The sequence below is a fragment of the Leopardus geoffroyi genome, chromosome D3 (genome assembly GCF_018350155.1).
Source record: "Leopardus geoffroyi isolate Oge1 chromosome D3, O.geoffroyi_Oge1_pat1.0, whole genome shotgun sequence".
NCBI lineage: Eukaryota > Metazoa > Chordata > Mammalia > Carnivora > Felidae > Leopardus > Leopardus geoffroyi.
The window spans coordinates 44167436-44192443 of NC_059339.1; the positions used below are offsets into that span (position 1 = coordinate 44167436).

General features: G+C 42.0%; 1 protein-coding gene across 8 annotated transcripts in view; it reads left to right on the top strand.

The window, feature by feature from the left end:
* The window catches only part of GREB1L (GREB1 like retinoic acid receptor coactivator), a 283759-nt gene extending 260558 nt beyond the window's left edge, over positions 1-23201 (top strand). For 6 of the 8 annotated variants that reach the window (XM_045458577.1, XM_045458583.1, XM_045458578.1 and 3 more), the window contains 12 exons: positions 545-1125; positions 1319-1421; positions 4189-4344; positions 4617-4756; positions 6921-7082; positions 7237-7444; positions 13351-13516; positions 14430-14657; positions 15788-15929; positions 16759-16959; positions 18727-18865; positions 20445-23201. In XM_045458577.1, coding sequence (XP_045314533.1) covers positions 545-1125; positions 1319-1421; positions 4189-4344; positions 4617-4756; positions 6921-7082; positions 7237-7444; positions 13351-13516; positions 14430-14657; positions 15788-15929; positions 16759-16959; positions 18727-18865; positions 20445-20608 — 2390 coding nt within the window. In that variant the 3' untranslated portion in view covers positions 20609-23201. The remainder of the gene's footprint in view (positions 1-544; positions 1126-1318; positions 1422-4188; positions 4345-4616; positions 4757-6920; positions 7083-7236; positions 7445-13350; positions 13517-14429; positions 14658-15787; positions 15930-16758; positions 16960-18726; positions 18866-20444) is intronic. The other 2 variants (XM_045458582.1, XM_045458584.1) reach the window with 1 other exon arrangement.
* The last annotated feature ends 1807 nt before the right edge of the window (positions 23202-25008 follow it).

The window sequence follows — 25008 nt, forward strand, 5'->3', positions numbered from 1 at the left end:
TCAGTCCTGAATGTGTCCACAAACCAAAGAGTGGGACCTATCAGAGGGGAAAACATATTTGAATTGGCCAAATCCACAGGGACCTCTGGGGGAAAGCAAGACCTCACTGAGCATAGATTATGCCTTCCATCCTCGCCACATGGAGCCGGTTCCCCACACTGGTTTGGGCATCCATGGAAGTGGCTACCGCCTGGGGAACTTCTCCACAACTAGAAGTGTGAGGCCCTTGGACCCCAGGAGGAGGGAAGTGCCCTGGAGTAGGAAGGACTTGGCTGGGGAGCTTGTATTGGTCCAGAATCTGGAATGAATCAGACCACATCGCCAAACGAAGTAACAGAGGAGAGTTTCATAACATCACACGCTTTACAAAGCTGGGGGTAGGAATTAGAAAAGGACAAGGAGGTATAGTTACCCCCCGGGGCGCCAGGAGAGGGAGCAGCCCTCATGGAGACAAGGCAGTCCAGCCTGGCTCCGTGCAGAGAGGGTGCCAGGGAATAAATAGCCGAGTCCTGCTGATGGCCACGGGTGGGTTGTCCTCTTTCAGGCTCCATCATGGAGAACGGGGTGAGCTCTTCCAGCGCGGCTGATAGGTCCCAGAAGCTGTCGCTGACCCCCAGCTTCCAGAGCCCGGCCAACAGCATGGGCCTGGATGAAGGGGTCTCCGCAGGCACAGGGGGAGCCGGGGAGACCCTGAAGCAGGAGTGTGATTCCCTGGGCCCCCAGATGGCCAGCAGCACCACCTCCAAGCCGTCGTCGTCCTCCTCCTCCTCCTCGGGACCCCGGGCCCTGTCGTGGCCCGGGCAGCTGCCCCAAGGCTGCAGGGGCCTGCATGCCGCCCTGCCCCCCATCGTGATCTTATCGAAAGCGGCCTATAGCCTGCTGGGCTCGCAGCGGGGAGGCAAGCCGCCCGCGTCCTCCTCGCTGCTGCCACACGCCGACGTGGCCTGGGTGAGCTCCCTGCGGCCGCTGCTACACAAGGACATGAGCAGCGAGGAGCAGTCCCTCTACTACCGGCAGTGGACCTCAGCTCGTCAGCACCACGCCGACTTCAGCAACCAGCCAGACCCCGCCTCCGGCGCCCGCGCCTGCCACCCTCGGCGGCTGCTGCTGACTGGTCCCCCCCAGGTAGGCCCCGGGTGGCAAGAAGGAAGGGAGCCGGGGAGGGGGGGGGGGGTTCAGGGTGGGCTGAGGGTGACCCAGAGCGATGAGGCCCTCACTCAGGCCTCTCAGGGGCAGGAGACATCCAAGAGCCCAGGTGTGAAATCTCGTCTCTCTTCTTCCCTCTCTTCCCCTCCCCAATTAAAAATACTTCCTCCAGGTGGGAAAGACGGGCTCCTATTTGCAGTTCCTTAGGATCCTCTTCCGCATGCTCATCAGGCTCCTGGAGGTGGATGTGTATGATGAGGGAGAGATCAACACGGGTGAGTTCCGAACCCCGGCATTGCCGGGGAGGAGTGGGGGCCCAGGTAGAAGACACACTGACACCGAGTTTTGATATTCTGGATACTACGCCTTTGCTAGCTAGTCAGAAAGTATCTTACTCTTTTTTTTTTTTTTTAAGTTTTTATTTGAGATGAGAGCGAGAGAGAGCAGGGGAGGGACAGAGAGAGAGAGAGAGAGAGAAACCCAAGCAGGCTCCTTGCTGTCAGCACAGAGCCCAGTGCAGGGCTTGAACTCACCAACTGTAACATCATGACCTGAGCTGAAATACAGTCCCACGCTTAACTTACTGAGCCACCCAGGAGCCCCAGAAAGTATCTTCTATTTTAACTGCAGGCTGTGAGCTAAGGTATATGGATTACTATAATGAAATTAAAACCTCATGCAGAACAGAAACCTGGAGCCATAACCAAAGCCCTTCACATTCAGTAAAATGCAGAAGCTAGTGCTTGACAGGGTTGTGGGGACTGGTTTTCAAAGAGACCATCTTCTGCCCTCCTCCTCCTGTATCCAACCCTTCCCCCCAGCTGTCACCTATGGGAGGGTTCCACTGTAGTCCGATCAGCAGGGCCAGAAAGAGAACATGAGCAGGAATCAGCCAGCTTTAGCTCTATAGCTAAGGACAATGTGGCCTCCGAACTGTGGCTTCACATCTTGGAGCATTCACCTGTGCTGGCAGAGACCCATGGAGGCAGGGGAGTAGTGGTAATCAGCTAGAAGCTCTTCTAAGCCCCTCAAAGAGGAGTCCAGAAAAGGGAAAGGCCTTGGCATCTTCTGTCAGACTGGCCCTCAGATCTCACCCCACTTGCTTTTCCTAAGTAGTTGGACCTGTTCTATGACAAGTCCAAAAGACTAGTTCAGTCTAGAGCAAGACTAGGCAAGATCAGCTGTATTGAATCATTTTATTATCACCTTCAGCCCTATTTCCACTCCTTACCAAGTCATATTCATGATTCCAGACACACACACAATCCCGTCCTCCCACCCACATCTCCTTGTTTGTGTCCCCACTTGAGCTGACCCCAGGCCCACCAAAGAGGGGACCCAGAGCTCCAAGTTGGCCCGGAAACATTCATAGCTGCCTGGAGGGGGGCTGGGACCAGGAGGGCAAAGGCAGAACTAGGCAGACTAGGAATGAGAGACCCATCATCCCAGCAACCTTCCCACAAAGCCCCTGGGCTCCACAAGAGAGTGATGCCTGTAATTTTCTCCTCGGATCCCACCACACTGAACTTTAATCTATGTGATGATCTGTGAGAGAATCTACCACAGCTGGTGCAACAGGCAAGCCTGGCCTTTGTAGTGAGAAGTGCCATCAGGCTGGCTTTATTCCTTCCACCTCATTTTAGTGCAGGTGAATGTGATGGTGCTCTGGAGAGGCACACTGACATCTTTGTAAAAATCTAGAATAAGCTTTAGGTTGTAAATAAAATGCAAACTTTAGCTCAGTGATATAAAAAATAAACATGATTGTGTTAAAAAGATATTAGCTGTACTTGTAATCTTTAGGCTTTTTAAAAAAATTAAACTTTTGGGGGTGCCTGAGTGGCTCAGTCACTTGAGTGTCCAACTTCAGCTCAGGTGATGATTTCACGGTTCATGAGTTTGAGCCCCTGTCGCACTCTGTGCTGACAGCTCAGAGCCTGGAGCCTGCTTCGGATTCTGTCTCCCTCTCTCTTTGCCCCTCCCCCGCTCATGCTCGCTCTTTCTCTCAAAAATAAACAGTAAAAAATTTTTTTAAATCTTCTCCCTTTGAAAATTCTTAAACTTTTTCATCTTATAAATTTTATTAATAACAATAAATCCTCTATTAGACACTCACCACGTGCCTGCCACTGAGCCCTTTAAAACAAATTGTTTTAATGTTTATTTTTGAGAGAGAGTGAGCATGAGCAAAGGAGAGGCAGAGAGAGACAGAGGATCTGAAGTGGTCTGTGTGCTGACAGCACAGAGCCCGATGCAGAGCTCCAACCCATGGACCCACGAATCATGAGATCATCACCTGAGCCAAAGTCAGATGCTTAACCAACCAAGCCACCCAGGCATCCCTCACTGCCTGAGCACTTTAAATGCACCATCTGGAATTCTTGCAATAACCCAGGGTCCCTGAGAGTTAAGGGTGGTGCCTGCAGGTGTGGAGTAGTAGGGGGCGGTCTGAATTCAAACCTAGGACTACTAGCTGTCAAACTTGACTGCGTATTGGAGTGACCTAAGCAGCTTTAAATGCCATGATGGGTGCCTGGGTACTAAAGCAGATTGTGGGGGTGGTAACCTAAGCACAGGATTTTTTTTTTTTTTACAAGCTCTCCAGGTGATTCTCATATGCAGCAGACACTGGGTATCTTGCTCAATGCATCCCTCAAATCTCTTAGGCTTTCAGTGTTTTATAACCCCACAACTAAAACTGTGAGGGAGAATTTAGATGACCCAAAATTAAATAAGCTTTAAGGCAATTTGGGAGGCTGGGGTGGGAGATCAGTTGATCTCACAGTGTGGGAGTTTGTGGACCAGATGTGTAGAGGGTAATGCTGGAGCCAGTGAGGGCATGCGTCCCTCTCAGCATGGACCTGAAGGGATAATTCTGGGCCCCTCTGCCCTGGGACGTGGCAGGTCATCTTCCAGAAATGTCTCTGTCCTCCCATCTGGGGGTTCATGTTTCATAAAACCTCTCATTCCTGACACTTGGGAGGGAGGCTGGGAGGCCAGTCAGCCTGCCTGCTCTGCGCACTTTCTTTCTTCTTGTCCTAGACCACAGTGAATGCAGTGGAGTCAGCCAGGCAGAGGGAGAGCCCTGGCCTGACATCGAGAGCTTCAGTAAAATGCCCTTTGACGTCAGCGTGCATGATCCCAAGTACAGTTTGATGAGCCTGGTATATACTGAGAAGCTGGCAGGGGTCAAACAAGGTCAGTGCAAGCAGAGCCAGGCGCACCTCCTCTGAAGGTCAAGGGGCCAAATCAGAGCAGGAGACCTGGCGCAGTTTAATCTTTGAGCGCAGTTTAAAGTAATTCTGCTTTTCTCTTGTACACATATGTATCACCTTTTTCTTTTCATACCCGACTTTCAGAGCATAAATTATAGACTCCTTAGAAGAGTCCTGCAGGGAGTGGGGGACTTTCTTCCCAGGAGTAGGGGCTTCATGCACATCATGGCAAGGTTTTTGTCCCTTTATACACAGAAGCAATAAAGGATTCCAAAGTTGAGGAGCCCAGGAAGCGAGGAACCGTGTCCATGATGCTGACCAAATACGCAGCCTACAACACCTTCCACCACTGTGAGCAATGTCACCAGTACATGGACTGCACCTCTGCCTCCCAGGTGTGGCCCCCTGTCCTTGCCTGTTACCCAGCATGGTATTGTATATATGGAATGAAAAATACGGCTCCCAGTTTCGGGCCCTAGATAGAGGGTACTTGATTTATGAGATGGAGCCACTCATTTGTGAGCAAAATGTGTGAAGCCATTAATTAAAATTACTTTGGGTTTATTAGGATTGGGAGGAGGGGAAGAGAGAAAGAAACTTGCGTTTTAGTGTCTGAAGTGACTTCATTGAAATGGTTACATGTGTCATGTTTAGGTTACCTGGGATGTTCTCTGTAATCCTGAAAAAACTGGATATTATAGTATATTTGGTGAAAGGTTCTTTTCACCCCCTGCTTTGGGTTGTTGATGAGAATGGTGCTCTTTTTTTTAAGATTTTTTTTTAAGTTTATTTTATTTCATTTTGAGAGGGGGCAGGTAGACAGGGGCAGAGCCCAACATGGGGCTCGAACTCCCGAACCATGGGATCTTGACCTCTCGACCTGAGCCAAAGTCAGAAACTTAATAGACTGAGCCACCCAGGTGCCCCAGGAATGGTGCTCTTACCTCTAACATGCACAGGGTGTGCCCTTTGAGCTGTGAACAGGTCTGCTGATTTGCACTGACCAAGTCATATTCCTACTCCAGTGTGGGGTGGTTTTGATCATTAGGCATACAGAGGAGTCATATTTGATCTTTTATTTAGAGAGAAGAGAGGAAGGAACACAGAAGGTGAGCCAATACCCCACTGTCTTTGTTTCTTTTTGGCCAGAGCATCTGTAAACACTCAAGATGGTAAAGGCAGCAGGTGACAGTGGTCCAGAACCTATGTAGGCGAGAAGTTCTCTGTTGCTTTCTCCCACTTTAGCTTCTTGATTTTTATGACTTAGTTCCGAACACCTAAAACTCTTCCTATGGGACATGCTGATTAGACTTCACCCAAACTTGCTTCTGCTCTTAAGGATCAGGTCTCCACCCTTTTCCCACAGGGGTTAGAAGTGATATACTGAAAAACTGGGTTGGTCATTCTGCTCTTGTAACACAAATTACCTTTTATGTACCATTTGTTTTCTTGGTGTTAACCGAAAGCTTTTGGTGGGCTAATTTGTAAACCACTCATGATGCTTTACAGAATATAGAAGATTCAAGTACCTGGTCTACAAATCATAAGCTTCTAGATAACATTAAAAATCCTCTGTTTATATAGTTTCTGTGATCATTGTACTCACTAGTATATTCCAATGCTTGTGAAACAGAATGAACCAGAATTCAAAGGAAGAATTATACTATTTTCCTAGGAAATATAATATTTAGGTTAAAAATCTTAGGAAATCTACCTGGACTCTAGTTGCTGCTGAAAATTGATGCTATCCTTTCATTAAGCCAAGTACTGTCTGCATTGTAAAGCACATAAATTATGTAATTACTCACTGAGCTGGGTTACTGAGCGAGCATGTGAACTTTATAACACTTTTTTTTTTTTTTTTTAAGTAAGCTCTGTACCTAACGTGCAGCTTGAACTCCTGGTCCTAAAATCAAGAGTCACATGCTCTACTGACTGAGCCAGCCAGGTGTCCCAACTTTCTGGCAATTTTAAAAATAAGTTAGAGTTATAATTGGCTTCAGTGAGTCAGATGGTCTCTCCTGGAAGCCAGAGGTCTATGCTAAATGACTTTGAAACTTCTTCAGCTTCCACGGTAGCCAGGAAAGATGGGACCATGGAGGCATTTTAATGATGTTGGCCCTAATATTTTACTTAGAAAAATGATACTCATTTAGCCTGATGCACACAGATGGAAATGATTTTTTTCCCCTATATTTGGGCACCTTTGAAAATGTTTAGCGAGCAGGAATATTAGCCAGCAGGAATATTTAACCTCTGCATAAGACTGAGGAGTAGTGGTTCTAAGAACATAAGGAATGCAAAAGACAGTGTCAAGCAACAGAAACTTCACCCGTGGAGAGGCTGTGTAGGGGCAGGAGGCCTGGCTCTCAGGTCAATGGCAGCTACCAAAAGATGAAATGTTTGCGTTTCCAACTCTTCCGACATTTCAGGGACAGCCAAGTCTGATGGCATGTATGAGTTCAGGTTAGTTCGCCTCTCTTAAAAATGTTAACAAGTGGTCAAGAAGTTTGCAAACCATGAGCTTACATCCCCTTCCTTCCTTCTTTACAAATCTAGATGTCTGACTCCACCCTTCATGCATTCACATTCTCATCCTCTATGCTGGGAGAAGAGGTGCAGCTCTATTTCATCATTCCCAAATCCAAAGAGAGTCATTTTGTCTTCAGCAAGCAGGGTAAACACCTGGAGAGCATGCGGCTGCCCCTGGTTTCAGACAAGGTGGGTGACAGTGTCTGGATGCCAACACTGCTTTCAGACTGACAGGCCCAAGGTACTAGATCAGGGTCTCTAAACTTCTTCAATCTAAGGGTTTTAACTTCCCTTTTTGGTCTCTGGTTCTTTCTTTTTTCTTTTTTTTTTTTTCCCCTTTCAGCAGAATTTGAATGCAGTCAAGAGCCCTATTTTCACTCCTTCCAGTGGTCGCCATGAGCATGGACTCCTAAACCTTTTTCACGCCATGGAGGGCATCAGCCACCTGCATCTTCTGGTGGTCAAAGAATATGAGATGCCGCTGTACCGCAAGTACTGGCCCAACCACATCATGCTGGTGCTTCCTGGCATGTTCAATAATGCAGGCGTGGGTAAGGGGCCCCCTGGGACACGGAGAAGGGCTGAAAGATAAAGCGAGCTCATTGCCTGGACATGAAACTTTCAAAGGTTCCCCAGCCCCTGAAAAGGGTCCTGCCCCCTGACCAAAGGACTTTCGATTTTTCTTTAAATTTGAGTTTTCCTTTTCCTCTATCTGCTGTTTTGCAGAATTTTTAACTTCTGAGGGCTAGTGACTAAAGAAGTCACTGGTATATTGAGTGCCCCGGAAAGGGTTTGGGATTCTTCCCAGTGATGGCTGGGCCCGCTGCAGCAGGAACAGAACAGTGAGAAGGATGGTCTTGGGGGGAATGGGGTGGTGGAGCTAGTTCACTGTGTTCAAGAGGGATCTAGAGGTGTCCCTAAGCCATTGCTAATCATTTTAAAGGCACATGGCAAGTTCTAAGGGGTTCTGTCCAACTGGAAATTGGAAGTATCATTGCTGCCTATGGCAGTCATCTTAAAAGTGCCTGGAAAAGTCTCGCTTGCTTTCCCCCACGGAGTGTAAGAGCAATGGGCTGATTTGTCAAAGGGGCATATGGTTCTTCAGCATGGAACAGAGACGTTGCGGGGCAGGAAACCTCCAATTGGATTCAGAGCTGTGTGTCTGCTCACTTCTTGTATGGTAGTTGTTAACCACTTTCTCTAATCAGCTCCTGTGGGAGTCTGACTCTATGTAGTCTCAGAAGGGTTTAAGTTCCAAAAGCTGCTAATTGACACATTAGAGGGAAGTAGGAACATCCCAGTCCAGAACTAGAGTGAATACGGATGAGACCTGAGTAGTTTCCCTAACTCTGCACTCCTCCTCTCCCGGGTCTCACTTTCCCTTCTTTTCCCCCTCAGCCTGTTTCTCCCTCTGCTGATCTGTCCATCCCTCTCCCTTCCTTCTTAGAGCTTTCCTCTTGTTCTCCCTTCCATTCCTTTTTATGTCCTTAAATATAGAATTAAAATATTTTCAAAAATTTGTTTTGAATACAATTTTAGTTTCCATGTTTATCACTTTATATCAAGTGAATTAAGGCTTTTACATATTTTTGGTTCTTTGTCCTCTCCAAAACCACATATCCCCAGACTAACTAAAATCTTTTTCTATAGGAGTATGACCCTCAAATCACCCCCTCCTATGCCTTACCAATCGTCAGGTCACTTTCCTCATCCCAGATCTGATGAATTTGCATAGTTATAGTTTTGCCACTTCTGCAATAATTTGAGGAGAAGCTAACATATATGCAAATGAAATAAATGCAGATTATTTTTTATTTGTTAAAAAACACATAAAATTTACCATCTTAGCCATTTAAGTGTACGGTTCAGTAGTGTTCAATATATTCACACTGTTTTGCAACTAATCTCCAGAACTCTTTTCATCTTGCAAAACTGAAACACCATACTACTGAAGATTAACTCCTTAATCTTCTCCTCCTTTCCCTGGCAACCACCATTCTACTTTCTGTCTCTGCATGACTTTAGGTACTTCAAGTTTAATCTTACAGTATTTGCCTTTTGTGTCTAGCTGAATTCACTTAGCACAGTGTTCTCAAGGTTCATCTATGTTTTCCATGTGTCAATTTCCTTCCCTTTTAAGGCTGAGTAATATTCCATTGTATGTATACACATTTTCTTTATCCATTCATCCACCTGTGGACACTTGAGCTGCTACCATTTGGCTATTGTGAATAATGCTGCTGTGAACACAGATGTACAAATATATCTCCAAGAACCCTGATTTCAGTTATTTTAAGTACATACCTACACGTGGAATTGCCGAATCATATGATATTTCTATTTTTAATTTTTTGAGGAATTGACAAACTGTTTTCCATAATGGTACATATACCATTTTACATTCTTCTCAACAGTGTAAAATGTTTTTTCACATCCTCACCAATACTTATTTTCTGTTTTTTGTTTTAGAGTTTTGGGAGATTTTTTTGTTTGCTTGTTTTTGATAGTAGCCATCCTAATGGGTAAGAGATGCTATCTTACTGTGATTTGATTTGCATTTCCCTAATGATTAATTATGTTGAGCATCTTGTTGTCTGTTTCTTGGCCATTCATATATCTGTTTTGGACAATCTATTCAAGTTCTTTTCCTATTTTAAAATTAGGCTTTTTTGTTGTTGATTTGTAGGAGTCCTTTACGTATTCTGGATGCTAACCCCCTACTAATGATTTGTAAATGTTTTCTCCCATTTCATGGGTTGCTTTTCACTGTTAATTATATCCTTTGCACAGAACTTTTAAATTTTGATGCAGTCCAATTTATTTTTTCCTATTGTTGGCTGTGCTTTTGGTGTCATATCCAAGAAATAATTGTTACATCCAGTAGCAAGCTGTTTGCCTGTTTTCTTCTTTATTTTTTCTTTATACTTTTTCTTAAATTTACATCCAAGTTAGTTAGCATTTAGTGCAACAATGATTTCAGGAGATTCCAGTGATTCATCCCCTATGTATAACACCCAGTGCTCATCCCAACAAGTGTCTTTCTTAAAGCCTCCTACCCATTTAACCCATCCCTTCACCCAACCCTCCAGCAACCCCTCAGTTTGTTCTCTGTACTTGAGTCTCTTATGTTTTGTCCCCCTCCCTATTTTTATATTATTTTTGCTTCCCTTCCCTTATGTTCATCTATTTTGTATCTTAAATTCCATATATGAGTGAAGTCATATGATATTGGTCTTTCTTTCACTAATTTCGCTTAGCAGAATACAATCCACGTTGTTGCAAATGGCAAGATTTCATTCTTTTTGGTTGCCAAGTAATACTCCACTGTGTGTGTATGTGTGTGTGTATATATATATACACACACACACATACATATATACATACACAGACACCACATCTTCTTTATCCATGCATCCATTAGTGGACATTTGGGCTCTTTCCATATTTTGGCAATCATTGATAGTGCTGCTATAAACGTTGGGGTGCATGTGCCCCTTCAAAACCACACACCTGTATCCCTTGGATAAATACCTAGTAGTGCAATTGCTGGGTCATGGGGTAGTTCTATTTTTAACTTTTTTAGAAACCTCCATACTGTTTTCTAGAGCGGCTGCACCAGTTTGCATTCCCATCAGTGGTGAAAAAGGGTTCCTCTTTCTCCGCATCCTCACCAACACCTGTTGTTGCCTGAGTTGTTAATTTTAGCCATTCCGACTGGCGTTAAGGTGGTAACTCATTGCGGTTTTGATTTATATTTCCCTGATGATGAGTGATGTTGAGCATTTTTTCATTTGTCTGTTAGCCACCTGGATGTCTTCTTTGGAAAAGTGTCTATTTGTGTCTTTTGCCCATTTCTTCACTGGATTATTTGTTTTTTGGGTATTGAGTTTGATAAGTTCTTTATAGATTTTGGATACTAACCCTTTGTCTGATATATCATTTGCAGATATCTTCTCCCATTCCAATGGTTGCCTTTAGGTTTGCTGATTGCCTGATTTCTTCTAAAAGTTTTATAGTTTTAGCTCTTGCATTTAGGTCTTTGATCCCTGTTAGTTTTATGTAGTGTAAGTTAAAGATCCAACTTCATTTTTTGCATGTGTATATCCAGTTTTCCAATACCATCTGTTGAAGAGACTGTCCTTTTCCCATTCAGTGGTCTTGGCACCTTTGTCAAAAATCATTTGACCGTAGGCCTTAGGGCTGGACCAGAAGCACAAGGGCATAGTGCTGGGCTCTGTATTCTTATCCCATTGGTACCGCATTGTTGTGATTACTGTGGTTTTGTAGTAAGTTTTGAAATCAGCCGTGAGACCTCCAATTTTGTTCTTTTTCAAGGTTGTTTTGGCTATTGAGGGTCCCTTGAGATTCCATATGAATTTAAGGATGGGTTTTTTTTTTTTTTATTTCTGCTCCAAAAAAATATCATTAGGATTTTGATAGGGATTGCATTAAATCTGTAGATCAGTTTGGGTAATATTGACATCTCAACAATATCACATCTTCCAATCCATGAACACAGATGTCTTTCCATTTACTTATCATCTTTACTTTCTTTCAGCAAATGTTGTGTACTTTTTCATGTACAAGTCTTTCACATGCTTGGTTAAATAAACATTTATTCCAAAGTATTTTATTCTTTTTGATGCCATTGTAAATGGAATAGCTTTTTTTTTAATTTCCCTTTTAGATCACTATTAGTGTATAGAGAGAACAGATTTTTTAGTTTTTGTATCTGCAACTTTGCTGAATTCACTTATTTCTAACTCTGTGTGTGTGTGTGTGTGTGTGTGTGATCTTTACGGTTCTCTACACTGAAGGTCATGTTGCCTACAAACAGATAATTTTACTTCTTCCTTTCCAACCTGAGTGCCTTTTATTTCTTCTTCTTGCCTAATTGCTCTGGCTAGAATTTCCAGTAGTATGTTAAATAAAGTGGTAAAGGTGGGCATCCTTGTCTTGTTCTTGAGCTTAGAGGAAAAGCTTTCCATCTCTTACCATTACAGTGTTAGTTGTGGGCTTTTCATATACGGTTCTTACTACGTTGAGAACACGTATTACATACATTCTGTTGTAAGGCAGATTTTCCTTCCTACTTCCAAACTATTTTCCTCTTTCCTCCATAGATTCAATAGCTTTTTTAGCCTCTTCATTTCATTACCTACATTTTGTTTCATTTTCGGATGTGCAAATTTGTCTAATAAAATGTGTCTAATATGTGATCTTTTCTTAAAATTCTAATTCCAGTGTAAAACATATGGTCTTATATTTGTTTCAGGTGTACAATATAGTGAATCAACAATTCTATACATTACTCAGTGCTCATCATGAGACGTGTACTCTTAATCCCCTTTACCATTTCACCCCTCCCACCCTCCCACCTCCCTTGTAACCAACCATCCCTTCTCTATAGTTAAGAGTCTGTTTTTTGGTTTATCTCTCTTTTTTCTTCATTTGTTTTTTTAAATTCCACATATAAGTGAAATCATATGATATTTGTCTTTCTCTGACTGGCTTATTTCACTTAGCATTATTTACAATAGCCAAATTATGGAAGCAACCTAAGTGTGCATCAATAGATGAAAGGATGAAGATGTGGCATATATACACAATGGAATGTTCACTATTAAAAGAATGAAATCTTACCATTTGCAACAACATGGATGGATCTGAGGAACATCATCTTAATATTCTCTATTACTGAGTACTTACCACGTTAGGCACTGTCTTGAGCACCACAACAATCCTGTGAGATGGACATTACCATTGTATTCTTACAGGTGGAGAAACCAAGGCATTCACTCACAGCTAGAAAGTGGCGGTATCAGGATTTAAATGTAGGCAGCTTGGCTCCAGTCTTTTACTAGACCATATTGCCTCTGGGGGGGGGGGGGTGCGGTGGAAAAGACTGTCTAAGGAAAGGATGCCAGTTTCCAGAATCTTCTTCAAAGAAGACATCGCTGTCAATCTCCTAAAGGTATCCAAAGCAGGGGATACTTTAGGTTATGGCAAACTTGGCTACTCCCTAGTGCAGGACATGTGAGTGGCTGCTTCCAAGACTGAGAGCACATATTATCTTGGCTTTATAGAACTAACCAGTAATAAGTGTTTCCTCTATATGGTACCCTCTGTCCCATCAAGGAAACTGGATTCTTTTCCCCTCAAAGTGTACTTCATGAATCATCTGCATCATCAAAGACAGCTCTGGTTTCTGGGCCCTTATCAAACCTAAAGTGAATCTCTGGTGATGGGCTCTGGAAATTGGCATTTTAAAGAGACTCCTTCAGTGATTCTTACTTTTACTCATTTGAGAACCACTGCTCTGAACAATTGGTTGACCCTCCCATCCCACATGGCCACCATGTGAATAGGCATGCCTGCGGAGAGAATGTGAGCTGTCTGTGGGGTTTGGGTCAGGCCTGGGTGAAGGATGTACAGCTGTGGCTATGTTGCCTTCCAGGTGCTGCCAGGTTTCTCATTAAGGAGCTGTCCTACCACAATCTGGAACTGGAGAGGAACCGCCTGGAAGAACTGGGAGTTAAACGCCAGTGTGTCTGGCCTTTTATCGTTGTGATGGATGACTCGTGTGTTCTATGGAACATTCACAGTGTTCAGGATCAGACCAGGTAGTAGTATTTGCCAAGCAGTTCTAGGGGAGTATGGCCTAATGCTATGAAGGAGATGCTTTCCTTGGCTTATTATGCATGGAAGTAAATGAGAGAGGGACAGCTTCACAGAGCAATTATCCAGAAGACAACCCTCACTAGCACTTTTCTTTAGATATTCACTGTGCCGTTAAATTTCTGGACTATTTCTGCATCATGGCTTTGGTTTGCTATAAAGTCTGTTGAAAGGCGCTATGATTTAGAAAGTCCACTAGCTTCTGAATCACACCTGGTTTTTAATCTCAGCTCTGCTTGGTAACCTGCCTGGATGAAAAGGAAAAGTTATTTCATCTCTTTGTCTCAATTCTGTCATCTGTAAAATTAGGGCTGGGCCCAAATCAGTGGTTCTCCTGGTGAAGGGGCTCCACGAGGACCAGGGAATGTTAAACCTGGAAAAGTCCTATGCAGTAAATGGTCCCTAAATACCAGTAGCACCCCCACTGATGACCTCTCGGCCCTTCCTTCCAGCTCACACACTATGTTTCCACTGTGAATATGAAGCCAGTGACATTCTCAGATACTCCTTTACTATACCAGAATTACAACACTGGGAAGTATACTTGTGTGCTTCTAACCTCTGGCTTCCTTTCTTTGGTAACTTCTTGTTCATTAGTCATTTTGAGTTGGGCTGTTTTTTTCTCTGTCTTAAAAGTGGTAAGCCCCACCCCCAAAAGACCATTTCCTTAAGTTAGCAGTGACAGGCATCATGAAAACTAGGCTTGACATCCTTTTCCATTCCAGGCTAATATAAAGTAAGCCAGCTAATTATATCTTTATGGATATTAATAGTGTATAGTAGTGTTATCCCTTCAAAAATGATCCTCTCTCCGGTAATATTTATTGCTCTTATATAAACTAACTTGACATTTCATAGCCAGCCCATGGAAGCAGGAGTTTCCAGTAAGAATGTGTCCTTGAAGAGCGTCTTGCAGCATATTGAAGCAACACCAAAAATCATCCACTACGCAATCCTTGGCATACAGAAATGGAGCAGCAAGCTGACTTCTCAGAGCCTGAAAGCCCCATTCTCTAGGTGCCATGTGCATGACTTCATTCTCCTTAACATAGACTTGACTCAGAATGTGCAGTATGACTTCAACAGGTAAGTCGGGCCTCCTGGGTGCAAGCATTCCAGGCATGTTTGCTTCTGCCCAACAATGACCCCTATAATATGTTTGTTCCTCTGTCTTCGAAAACCTGAGAATCTCTTTTTATGGACAAGGAGGGAGAAATGGGATCACAAACCCCAAAGCCCCCCTTCATCCTCCTTCAGACTGACCCGGACCCTTAAATAATAATTACAACATGAAATGCTTAGAAAATGTATTTTAGCCATCCCAGTATTCAGCAAGAACTACAAGAGGGACAAAAACTATTACATCAGTACAGATCAGTGTGGGTAGGTCCTTAACCCATTGAAGGTGAACTCTTCCATCCTCAGAAATCAGAAGTTAATCCTTCCCCTAAATGTTAGTAAGATCCAGAGATCTGGATCCTGTAGGGAGAAGCCAACAGGTGAGAATAAGCAGACTAGCCCTGGTCTTGCCTCCTGAATAAATAATGTCCACATCCTGGAAAATCCAAGATGGCCAAGTGAGGTATGTCAGGAACCATAAAGTCCTCCTACGTCAACCCCCAATCTGTAGCTATTAGAATATTCTGTAGCTATTTCATGGCAGATGATGTTTTATCCTGTTTGCAGCCAGGAATGTTAAACTGGGAGCACCTCTGCATCTCTGTCCCACAAGAATACACAGAATGTGCAGTCAGTCCTGTTTCAGCTCAGGAATACCCAAGGCCTCATGGAATGTCTGGGGCCTAAGTCCTCTCACTTCCTCCTCCTTTTAACTCTGGCCTGTGAGCCCCCTGAATTGAGCAGAGTTAAGAGGGTCAGCTCCACGAGAAGGCAAAGTTGATTCTGAGTCTGTCTCCTAACAGACTTTATGTATGTAATTAACATGGCTGGGATGTAGGGGCGCCTGGGTGGCTCAGTAGGTTAAATGTCTGACTCTTGATTTCAGCTCAGGTCATGATCCCAGGGTCGTGGGATCGAGCCCCACATCAGGCTCTGTACTAAGCATGGAGACTGCTTGAGATTCCCTCTCCCTCTGCCCTGCTTCAATGCTCACTCCCATGTTCTCGTTCTCTCTCCCCGTCTCAGAACAAAACAAAACACAAATATGGCTGGGACCAAAAGGTAGTCAGAGATCTATTATTGTGATTATGATTTAGGTATTTCTGTGAAGATGTTGACTTTAACCTGAGAACAAACAGTAGTGGCCTGCTCATCTGCCGCTTTAATAACTTCAGTCTCATGAAGAAACATGTTCAGGTTGGAGGGCAAAGGGACTTTATCATTAAACCAAAGATTATGGTAAGTTTGCAAGCTTGATTCTACTGTTCTTTGTTATTAGGTACTGGCATTAAGTACTTGCCACTTGACTGGAAAGTGAGATAACACAAGGGAGTCAGTTCTTAATGCCAAATATGCAGTCTGTCTCCTTACTGAGGATTCATCTAGAGTTAAACAAAAGATTTGAAAATTCAACAGATTTACATTTCTTTAGATTTAAGGCTTAACAATTCCATCAAATCTTGTTTCAAACTTAACATTCTATCTTTATAAACTGGCCAAACATTTTTACATTCTTTAATACATAAGAGAAATGTAAATTAAGATGCTTGTCTGGTCCTTTGCCAGTTTTGTTGTTGTTGTTTTTTTAAGAAAGTAAGACCAATCAACACTTATTGAGGGTGAATTCCATGGACCTACCCTTTTCTGTTTAAGACATTTACTGTCTTAATAATTTAATTTATAACATGTGAACTCCCCCAGTGGAGCTTAGAAACCTCTTCGCTTTTATTTTTTGGATGTGCTGGGATGGGACTTAACGTGTCCACGTCCAGCAGCACTGTGAAAGGCTTCCTGTTGGTCCTCACAATGTTGCTAAATGCAGTAACTGTCAAAGAAGCCTACATTTCCATTTTCTCCTGCCCTGACTGTGCGTTAAGTGAGACCCAACCTATTCCCAAGGGGGAAAAAAGTCCAGAACCCAAGAAGGACAAACTAACCTCTGAGCCTAGCATCTGTCACTGTGCTACTACTACTATTTGGGGACCGTTAGTGTGCAATGCCATTTTTCCTTGCCCGTTTCATCCAGTGACAGACCTATTTCCCATGATAATCTCGGCTCTGATTTCAGGTGTCAGAGAGCTTAGCACCCATCTTGCCCCTTCAGTATGTCTGTGCTCCCGACAGTGAACACACACTACTGGCAGCCCCTGCGCAGTTTCTCCTGGAGAAGTTCCTTCAGCATGCTTCCTACAAACTCTTCCCCAAAGCCATCCATAACTTCAAGAGTCCTGTGTTGGCCATTGACTGCTACCTTAACATTGGACCAGAGGTAAAGGGAAGAGGGCTGGTATTGTGCTTTTACCCATTTCCATCAATTTCTTTCCCATTTTAGCTCCCATTTGAAAGCTTAAATGGAGACAAAAAAGGAGCCTGTGACATACTCATACTGCAAAAGGCTCACACAAGATGTGATGGCAACTGTCCCTCCCCATCCCTATTTCTGCTGTCCACAGTGAGCCAGTGAATATGCAAAGCTTAGCTCAGAGGTCAGTTCCACTGAGCCTACCTCAGTGACTGTGGACAGAAGCAGTTGTTTGCTGTCCTAAAACGTATCAGACCGTATTATAATCACGTGATGATGCTTCTCCACAAGACACAGTTCAAAGGCACACAGCGTCTTAGCCACTGTTTTAGGCAAAAGAGAAGCTCAGTGACTGCTGGACAATTTAGGGTATCACAGGAGACCTTTGTAGCTGTCACTTCACCACTTCCCATTCTAGGATTTCTTTCTTTGCCATTGTTTCCTTATTTTGCATTCTTTCTCTTGTCTCAAATTCCCCATCAGTGTTAGTTTTTGCCACTTGCACCTTTGACCACTGATGGCCTTCAGGACTTTATTTAAGGGCTTCTGCCATGAAGCTTTCCTCTACAATTATTAGTAATATTTTAAAAATATTTAACTGTTCACTAACATCCTCTGTAAATAAAAGGTATAAAGAAAAAGAATCACTTGTAATGGGAACAGTAACATTTTGGTAAATCGTATTTTAGGTTTTCCTCTTTGTATGTATTAAAACATACGTACATTCCTCTTTGTATGTATAAAACTCTTAGGTTTTCTTCTTTGTATGTATTAACATATACAATATCTTCAGACTGAAATCCAAATGTATTCAATTCTGGAAACTGATTTTTAAATCAATTTTACTGAAATTTCATAAGAATGAAAATGTAATCTACACCATGAGTTGTAGAAGGTACCTTAAAAACCATTAGTATCTCTAAGTCATGTGTCTAACCCAGGCCTCTAGACTCCTCCACCCCAGGGTCCAGGGTTCAAGATGTTAGACAACACAGTCTCAACACTACTACTAACAGCAACTAACAGTGAATACCTACTAAGTGGTTTACAGTGTTTATTTCATAAAACAGTCCTATGAAACAGGTACTACTATTATTTCGCCAGACAGAGAAACTGAGGTATGGCAAAAAGAAGGAAGCCGCTCAGTGTTACCCAGCTACTAAGCAGAGGAACCAGTATTTTGATCCAAGCGGTCAGGTGCAGTCATTAAGCCATGCCCCTGTTCTCAAGGTCTCCCAACTATCTTACCTCCGTGTAATTTTTATAAAGCTATCTTCTTTACATGAAAGCCATATAGAACTAAATACTTAAAATTATGCACTGCTTGAAGCTTCTGTCTGAAAATTTAAGTGTATTTAAATGAAAAGCTGATTACCTTATTGATGAGAATTTTAAAAAATTAAACATTTCATCCCAAGTGTGCCTTTTTGTGGAAGACCATTTTTCATTTTACAGAGACATTTAGGTGGAGAGGCCTGTTTCATTTCTTACTAATTCTCTCGTAACTGTCCTTTATCAAGAGAAACAAGATGTAAATAGGTTAAAACTTGGCACACTAAATAAAAGAGGTGCAGAATTTAAATAACCAACCTATTTCAGTTTCAATTTAAAAAATGTATGTCCTTTACCTTACCCTGGAATAACTAAATAGGCAGGTAGTGACTTATTCAGCTGAAGTGCAGATGTTTTGCCTGCTTTTTGAAATGCCCGTTGCTGTCTGCTTGATGATTCCAGGTGGCCATATGCTACATCAGCTCCAGACCCCACTCCAGCAATGTCAACTGTGAAGGGGTGTTTTTCAGTGGACTTCTCTTGTACCTCTGTGACTCTTTTGTAGGTGCTGATCTTCTGAAGAAATTTAAGTTTCTAAAAGGTATACCAAATTTAGTGTCTTTTGTTTGTGAATGCCATTGTTCCTGCTGAACAAAATAGGGAAGTGAGCCAAAAAGCACTTTAATAATCTTTTTTGCCAGTAAACTGAATACCCTGCTTATTTTAAATGAGGGCCATGATTTTCTTAACTGGGGTGTGGGTGGAATCAAGTCCATCATACCAGGACAAAATACAGATAGATGGCCAGAAATGTGACCACATTAAATATGTTTTTACCATTAATTCTAGAAAAGAATGATGCAGTGCAAGAAGAGAAATAATGCTTTTCAAATAATCTCATTGTAATAAAACTCAGCTTAATGAGATGTGATTCTGGTATAGAAGCTAAAGTTGCTTCAACAGGTATGCACTGTACAAAAAGATCTGCCCAAGGACAAACTGCAGATTATGTATCATGAATAATCCTGACAAGATGACCTCTGAAGTCGGTGAACAAAGTATGATTCACCATACTGTGCACAGGCCACTGTGAAAAACAGTATAGAGGTTCCTCAAAAATTTAAAATAGAATTGGGGCACCTGGGTGGCTCAGTCGGCCGAGCACTGGACTTCGGCTCAGGTCATGATCTCACTGCTCTTGAGTTTGAGCCCCGCGTTGGGCTCTGTGCTGACAGCTCAGAGCCTGGAGCCTGCTTTGGATTCTGTCTCCCCTTCCCTCTCTCTGCCTCTACCCCGCTCACACGCTGTCAATCACTCTCTCAAAAATAAATAAACATTAAAAAAAAAAAAAAAAAGAACCATATTATCCAGTATTCCACTACTGGGTATTTAAAGAAAATAAAAGCCCTAATTTGAAAAGATATATGCAACCCTATGTTTACTGCAGCATTATTTACAATAGCCAAAATACGTAAGCTACCCAAGTGTCCCTCCATAGATAAATCAGTAAGGAAGATGTATTTGTATATAATGGCATATTACTCAGCCATTAAAAAGGAGGTCTTGCTTTTGCAACAGCATGGATGGACCTGGGTATATGATGCTAAGTGAAGTAAGTCAGAGAAACAAATACTGTATGATTTCACTCATGTAGAATTTAAGAATAGATGAACATGTGTATTTACATATGCATAAAATACATATGGAACAGTGAGGGAGGTAGGTTGCCTATCAGGGGACATTTGGCATTATCTGGAGACATTTCAGACTATCACACTGGAAAGTGCTGCTGGCATATAGTGAGTAAAAGAGAAGCCAAGGATGCTGCTAAAATATCCTATAAGAACAGAACAGCCCCCATAACAGAATTATCCAGTGGTGCTGAGGTGGAGAACCCCTGCTCTAGACACATAGAACATTGGTTTTACCATCGGTTACCACAGGGGAAGGGAAGATTTTTCACTTTACACTCTTAACTTTTGAATCTGATAACTCAAAACTTGAGTTTATTTTTGAACTCAAATAAGATGAAAATTATAATGAGCAGTTGTGACAGGTTACTTACCTATATGTTAGTTCTCAGATGTGTCAGCTTAGAGGACATAATCAGAAAAAGATGATAGGCTCTTCGTAATTTCAATCCCTGAACCTAAGATGCACTTCTGCCTTTTTTTCTGAAGGTGCTACCCTGTGTGTCATCTGCCAAGACAGAAGCTCCTTACGCCAAACAATTGTCCGCTTAGAGCTGGAGGATGAGTGGCAGTTCCGCCTCCGAGACGAGTTTCAAACTGCTAACAGCAGTGATGACAAGCCCCTCTACTTTCTTACTGGCCGCCACGTATGACCTTTCGGAGACACCAAAAATAGCAAAGGGATGCCTAGGTGGGGTGGGGCAGAAACATTTATTTGGGATTTTTTTTTCCTTTAAAGTACAATCACTGTGGAGCAAAGTGCAACATATTTGTTCTCCAAAGAAATCCGCCCCTCCAACCCCAATCTGAGGCAGGTCTCTGGGGTATCACTCTCTTTCAATTCCACTTTTGGGACCTTCAATTCAGGTTAACTCCACCCTAGGCAGTTATGCAATTACTTAAGACATGGTCTGCCATGGGAGCCTGAGGAGGGTGTACTTTGGAGAAATAACGTGGAGTTTGCATTGTTTTTTCTACTATACTGTGTTAGGGGGAAAACGGACTCTCAGCATTAGCTAGCCTGAATGTGTTACATGAGACTCACACCACTGGTGTGGAATTAAATGAAGATTAACGTTTGAGGCCTGAACCCTCAGTTTCTCTTCAGATCTGTACTTTGGTACAGTACTACTCAGGGGTCTGAAATGATAGAATGTAGAAGATATTTGTATTTTAAAAAAAAAGAAGTAGCTTTGTCTTTCTCTGTGCAGTGTTAGTTTAAGATTTATAATCTTATATGTATTGAAACTTTTGGCAAAATTTCCACACGAGTTAAAAGTTTACTATTTAAACTGAACAAACAAATCAGTAAATGCAGAGCAGGCACTGTATGCATTTATGCAGCTTCTCCTTGCTGAAATTCCTTTGGTTTTTTTCATTCTTTAAAAACCTTTCCAGTCTCTAAGCACACTATGTCTATGAGAATATGGAACAGAGTTTAAACTTGTACAAGGAGAACCTAATTCAGTAGTTGAGCCAATTAAGAAGCTTTCAGCAGTCACCCCATACCCACCCTGTTTGGGATTAAGCAGTTGGCACCAGCAAAGCTAAATGTCAGGCTCTGGTTCTGTGTGGAATGGAACTAGTTTGTTTCTTTTCATGGCCTCAAGCAAAGCTTCCTTTAATAAAAAATACACTGAATAAATATCAGCTACCTTATATAGACAACAACACAAAAACTGCTGAAATGGGAAACAGAGCCATAGAAAGACCACTGTTTTAATCTTACCAGTGATTCTTTTGTGAGGAGTAAGAAAGATTCCATTAAAAGTCTCTGACTCACTAAAATCGGTAGGGGGTGTTTTTTCAGTACCAACAGTGTAAGTTTCTCACCATGTATTTTAATCAAACCCAGGCTTTTAGAAAATGTTCTAGAACAAATGAAGTCCTTTGGAAGTTTGTGCTTAAATTACTCTAGTTCTCATCATTCAACAATTTGACATTTTTCTCATGAGCCCACACATACCACTTAAAATGGCCATTTTTACTTGAATTGAAGTCTTACTTATGGCCTGAAACTACTGAGAGGTGGCTGACTCAGCCTGCATTTACTTAGAACAAATAACGTTAACTGACCAGCTTTATTAGCTTGTGATAACAAGGAGTTTACAGTAGTGAAAAAATGGAATGTACTAATCTGAAATGGTTTGCAGATCTCTTGGTTTTAATATAGCTTACGATGCTTTAAATGTATTTTGAAATGAACAATTCCTTTAAACCCCATTTTAAATTCTCCTTCAACGAGGATCTGCCTTATGTATACTTTAAAAATACTCATAATTTCAGTACAGAATTTTTGGTAAAGAGGTACGTTTTGAAGCAGGTTGATTTAGATATGAATGTATTTCAATTGTTCCTGTTTTGTTGAAAGGGCCTAATGCAGAGGATATCAAGAAACCCACTGTGCAATATTCCAATATTTATAGGGCAAATAAAATACTTGAAATAATCCCAAAACACTTGTAACTGGGGCAGATGGACTCTCAGGGTTTCTTCTGGCTTTATGGCTTCAAAGTCTTTATAAAGCGTGTTTTTTTTTTAAGTAGTAACCTTAGATGCAGGTACTCCATATTAGGGCTGTACTCTGAAAAATCAAATGATTGTGATCTCTTAAATACTATTAAACCCTGTGGAAGAAAAATGCCAGAACAAAGCCAAAGACCATCACCCCAAAGTTGGAGAACTCAAACTGACCTGCCTATTCTTCTCAATGCCTATCTTACTAAGGTTTGGATCTTTTAAAATCATCTTATCAGTATAATTCCTTAGAGAATGTTAGGTCCTTCTCCTTTAAGGATAAAATTGCACAAGCACAGGACACCATGATTTGTTAATACATACCTTGGTGTGTTCAGCTTCAAGCCTTGCCATCCTTTAAAACATTGTGGTATGAATGTGTTTGCTAGGCCTGCATAATAATTGATCTATAGACCTGTTGAACCTTGCCATGTATGACAGTTCACACAGGTTAATACTGAATGTAAACTAAAATTAGAATAAGAATTGTTGTATTCAATTATTTTGGCTGTAATTTATGCAACTGCTTTTTGTGATTCTTAGAAAAGGAAGCACCTGTGTTACCTTATTACTGTAAAATTTTCTTAACCAAAATTTGGTGAATTACACTAGTCGGTCTACCTCACATTTTGTTTATGATTCTAAATTGTCTTTTAAGTTGTCTCTACCGTATGTTGTCTTTTCATTTAATTTGGTGAATGTATTAAAATTCTCCCCCATCCCCTTAAACAGGAAAAGTGTTTTCTTTACCCTGATTTTCTGGTATGTCCAAAAAAGACTGGAAGTCCACAGATCACAGGCTGGATGACTCTAAGATTCAACTATTCTCACCTAACAGTTCAAGAAAGTGTTAAATAAATACTTGTTGAGTGAAAAGCTGTAGCTTATACAAAGAAGATGTACACACATATAAGTATTCCACACATCATGCCCATTTGCAGAGTTCCATATTATGGATGACAGATCTTACAAATGATGACTATTAAAGAGGCATTAGAAATATTCACAGTATAACCCCAATCTTTTATAGATGGCAACTGTATTCATTTTGGTGTCCTTAGAAACAGAACTTTGGGTTGCTAGAACTGTGTAGTATGACATGAGGTGTTCATCTCCATTTCCAAACTACCTAAAGAATAACTTTGTTATTTCAGAAAAATGGCTTTCAGTTCTATTAAGTAAAGAGTGCTAGCATAGTAGACTTTGCTACAGAACCATGAAAACTCTCTTCTAGGGGTGTCTGGGTGGCTCAGTTAAGTGGCCGACTCTTGATTTTGGCTCATGAACTCACAGTTCGTAAGAGCGAGTCCTGGGTCGGGCTCTGCACTGACAGTGTGGAGCCTGCTTGGGATTCTCTCTCTCTCTCCCCCTCTTCCCCTGCTCCTGCTTGCATACACTCTCTCAAGCTTTAAAACAAAACAAAAACACTCTTCTAGGCCAAGGACCCCTGGCTGTTACCTGAGGAGAGACGATAATAAACATTTGTTGAGTGTGGTGACAGATTTGGGAGCAAGCAGAAACTGCCAGAGATCCACTACATACTCCAAAGCAGCTGCTCCATTGGAAAGACTTAAAGCTGTGGATCTGATTGCTATTCCTTTGGATTCAACTACCTAAAGCTGGAATAACTTTCAGTTTATTCCAGGGAACAAATATCCCTCAGGCCTCTCTTTAGTCATGGAAACTGGCCCTTAAGCTTTCTCCAGGTCTAGGAGAATTCTGCCCTAGCACTGAAACCCTGGTTTCACTGAAAGAAACCATCACTAAAGATATTTCAGTAAGGGCCTCTGAGGCCAAGGGTTAAAGCCATTCATTCACACAATAAATTCCTTCTGCTCTTAACTTTCAAGTGCTGAGCTAAGGAAAGCATCTACTTCAGTGACTATGACAAAAGATGAAATAAGTTCTAAGAAAAAAAGCAAGTTGTTTTCTGACCACTTCTTTGTTCTGTAAGTAGTCCAGTGTATTTTATTTTTACTAGAATGGTATGGCAGGAGGAGGGGTTATTATAAGACAGTTATCTTCCCTTTATCTGCCCAAAGGCCCAAGAGCCATGAGAATAGGTCAAAGACATATATATGTCTACCTTCCATAAATCAAATCAGCAACCGTAACTCCTGGTGACATATGGTTAGGCAGGTCTCTATCTGTGTTCCTGTCCAGACACCCTAGCTGGGCAGCCACGCAATGTAAGCAAGAACAATTAAAATATCAATGCATGTCTATTATACTTACCGTCCTTAAGATAGTCATACTTCACCCAATGGTAAAATACTGATTTTTTAATAATTCTTGCAAAATAAAAACACTGCACGTCCTTGTAAACAAGGGCATAACCCATAAAACCTTGTGGTTCCTGTCTATACTTGTAGTTTCTAGAATATCTATACAGCAGGTATTTTTATAATGAACCAACAACTATTCAAGGGCAGCTGACAAATTCATAGGCATCTTTAGATCATCACAATTACAGAATCAACTTATTTTGAAGTTTGACTGTGGCCATTAGTGGATACTCACAGTGTCCATTACTGCC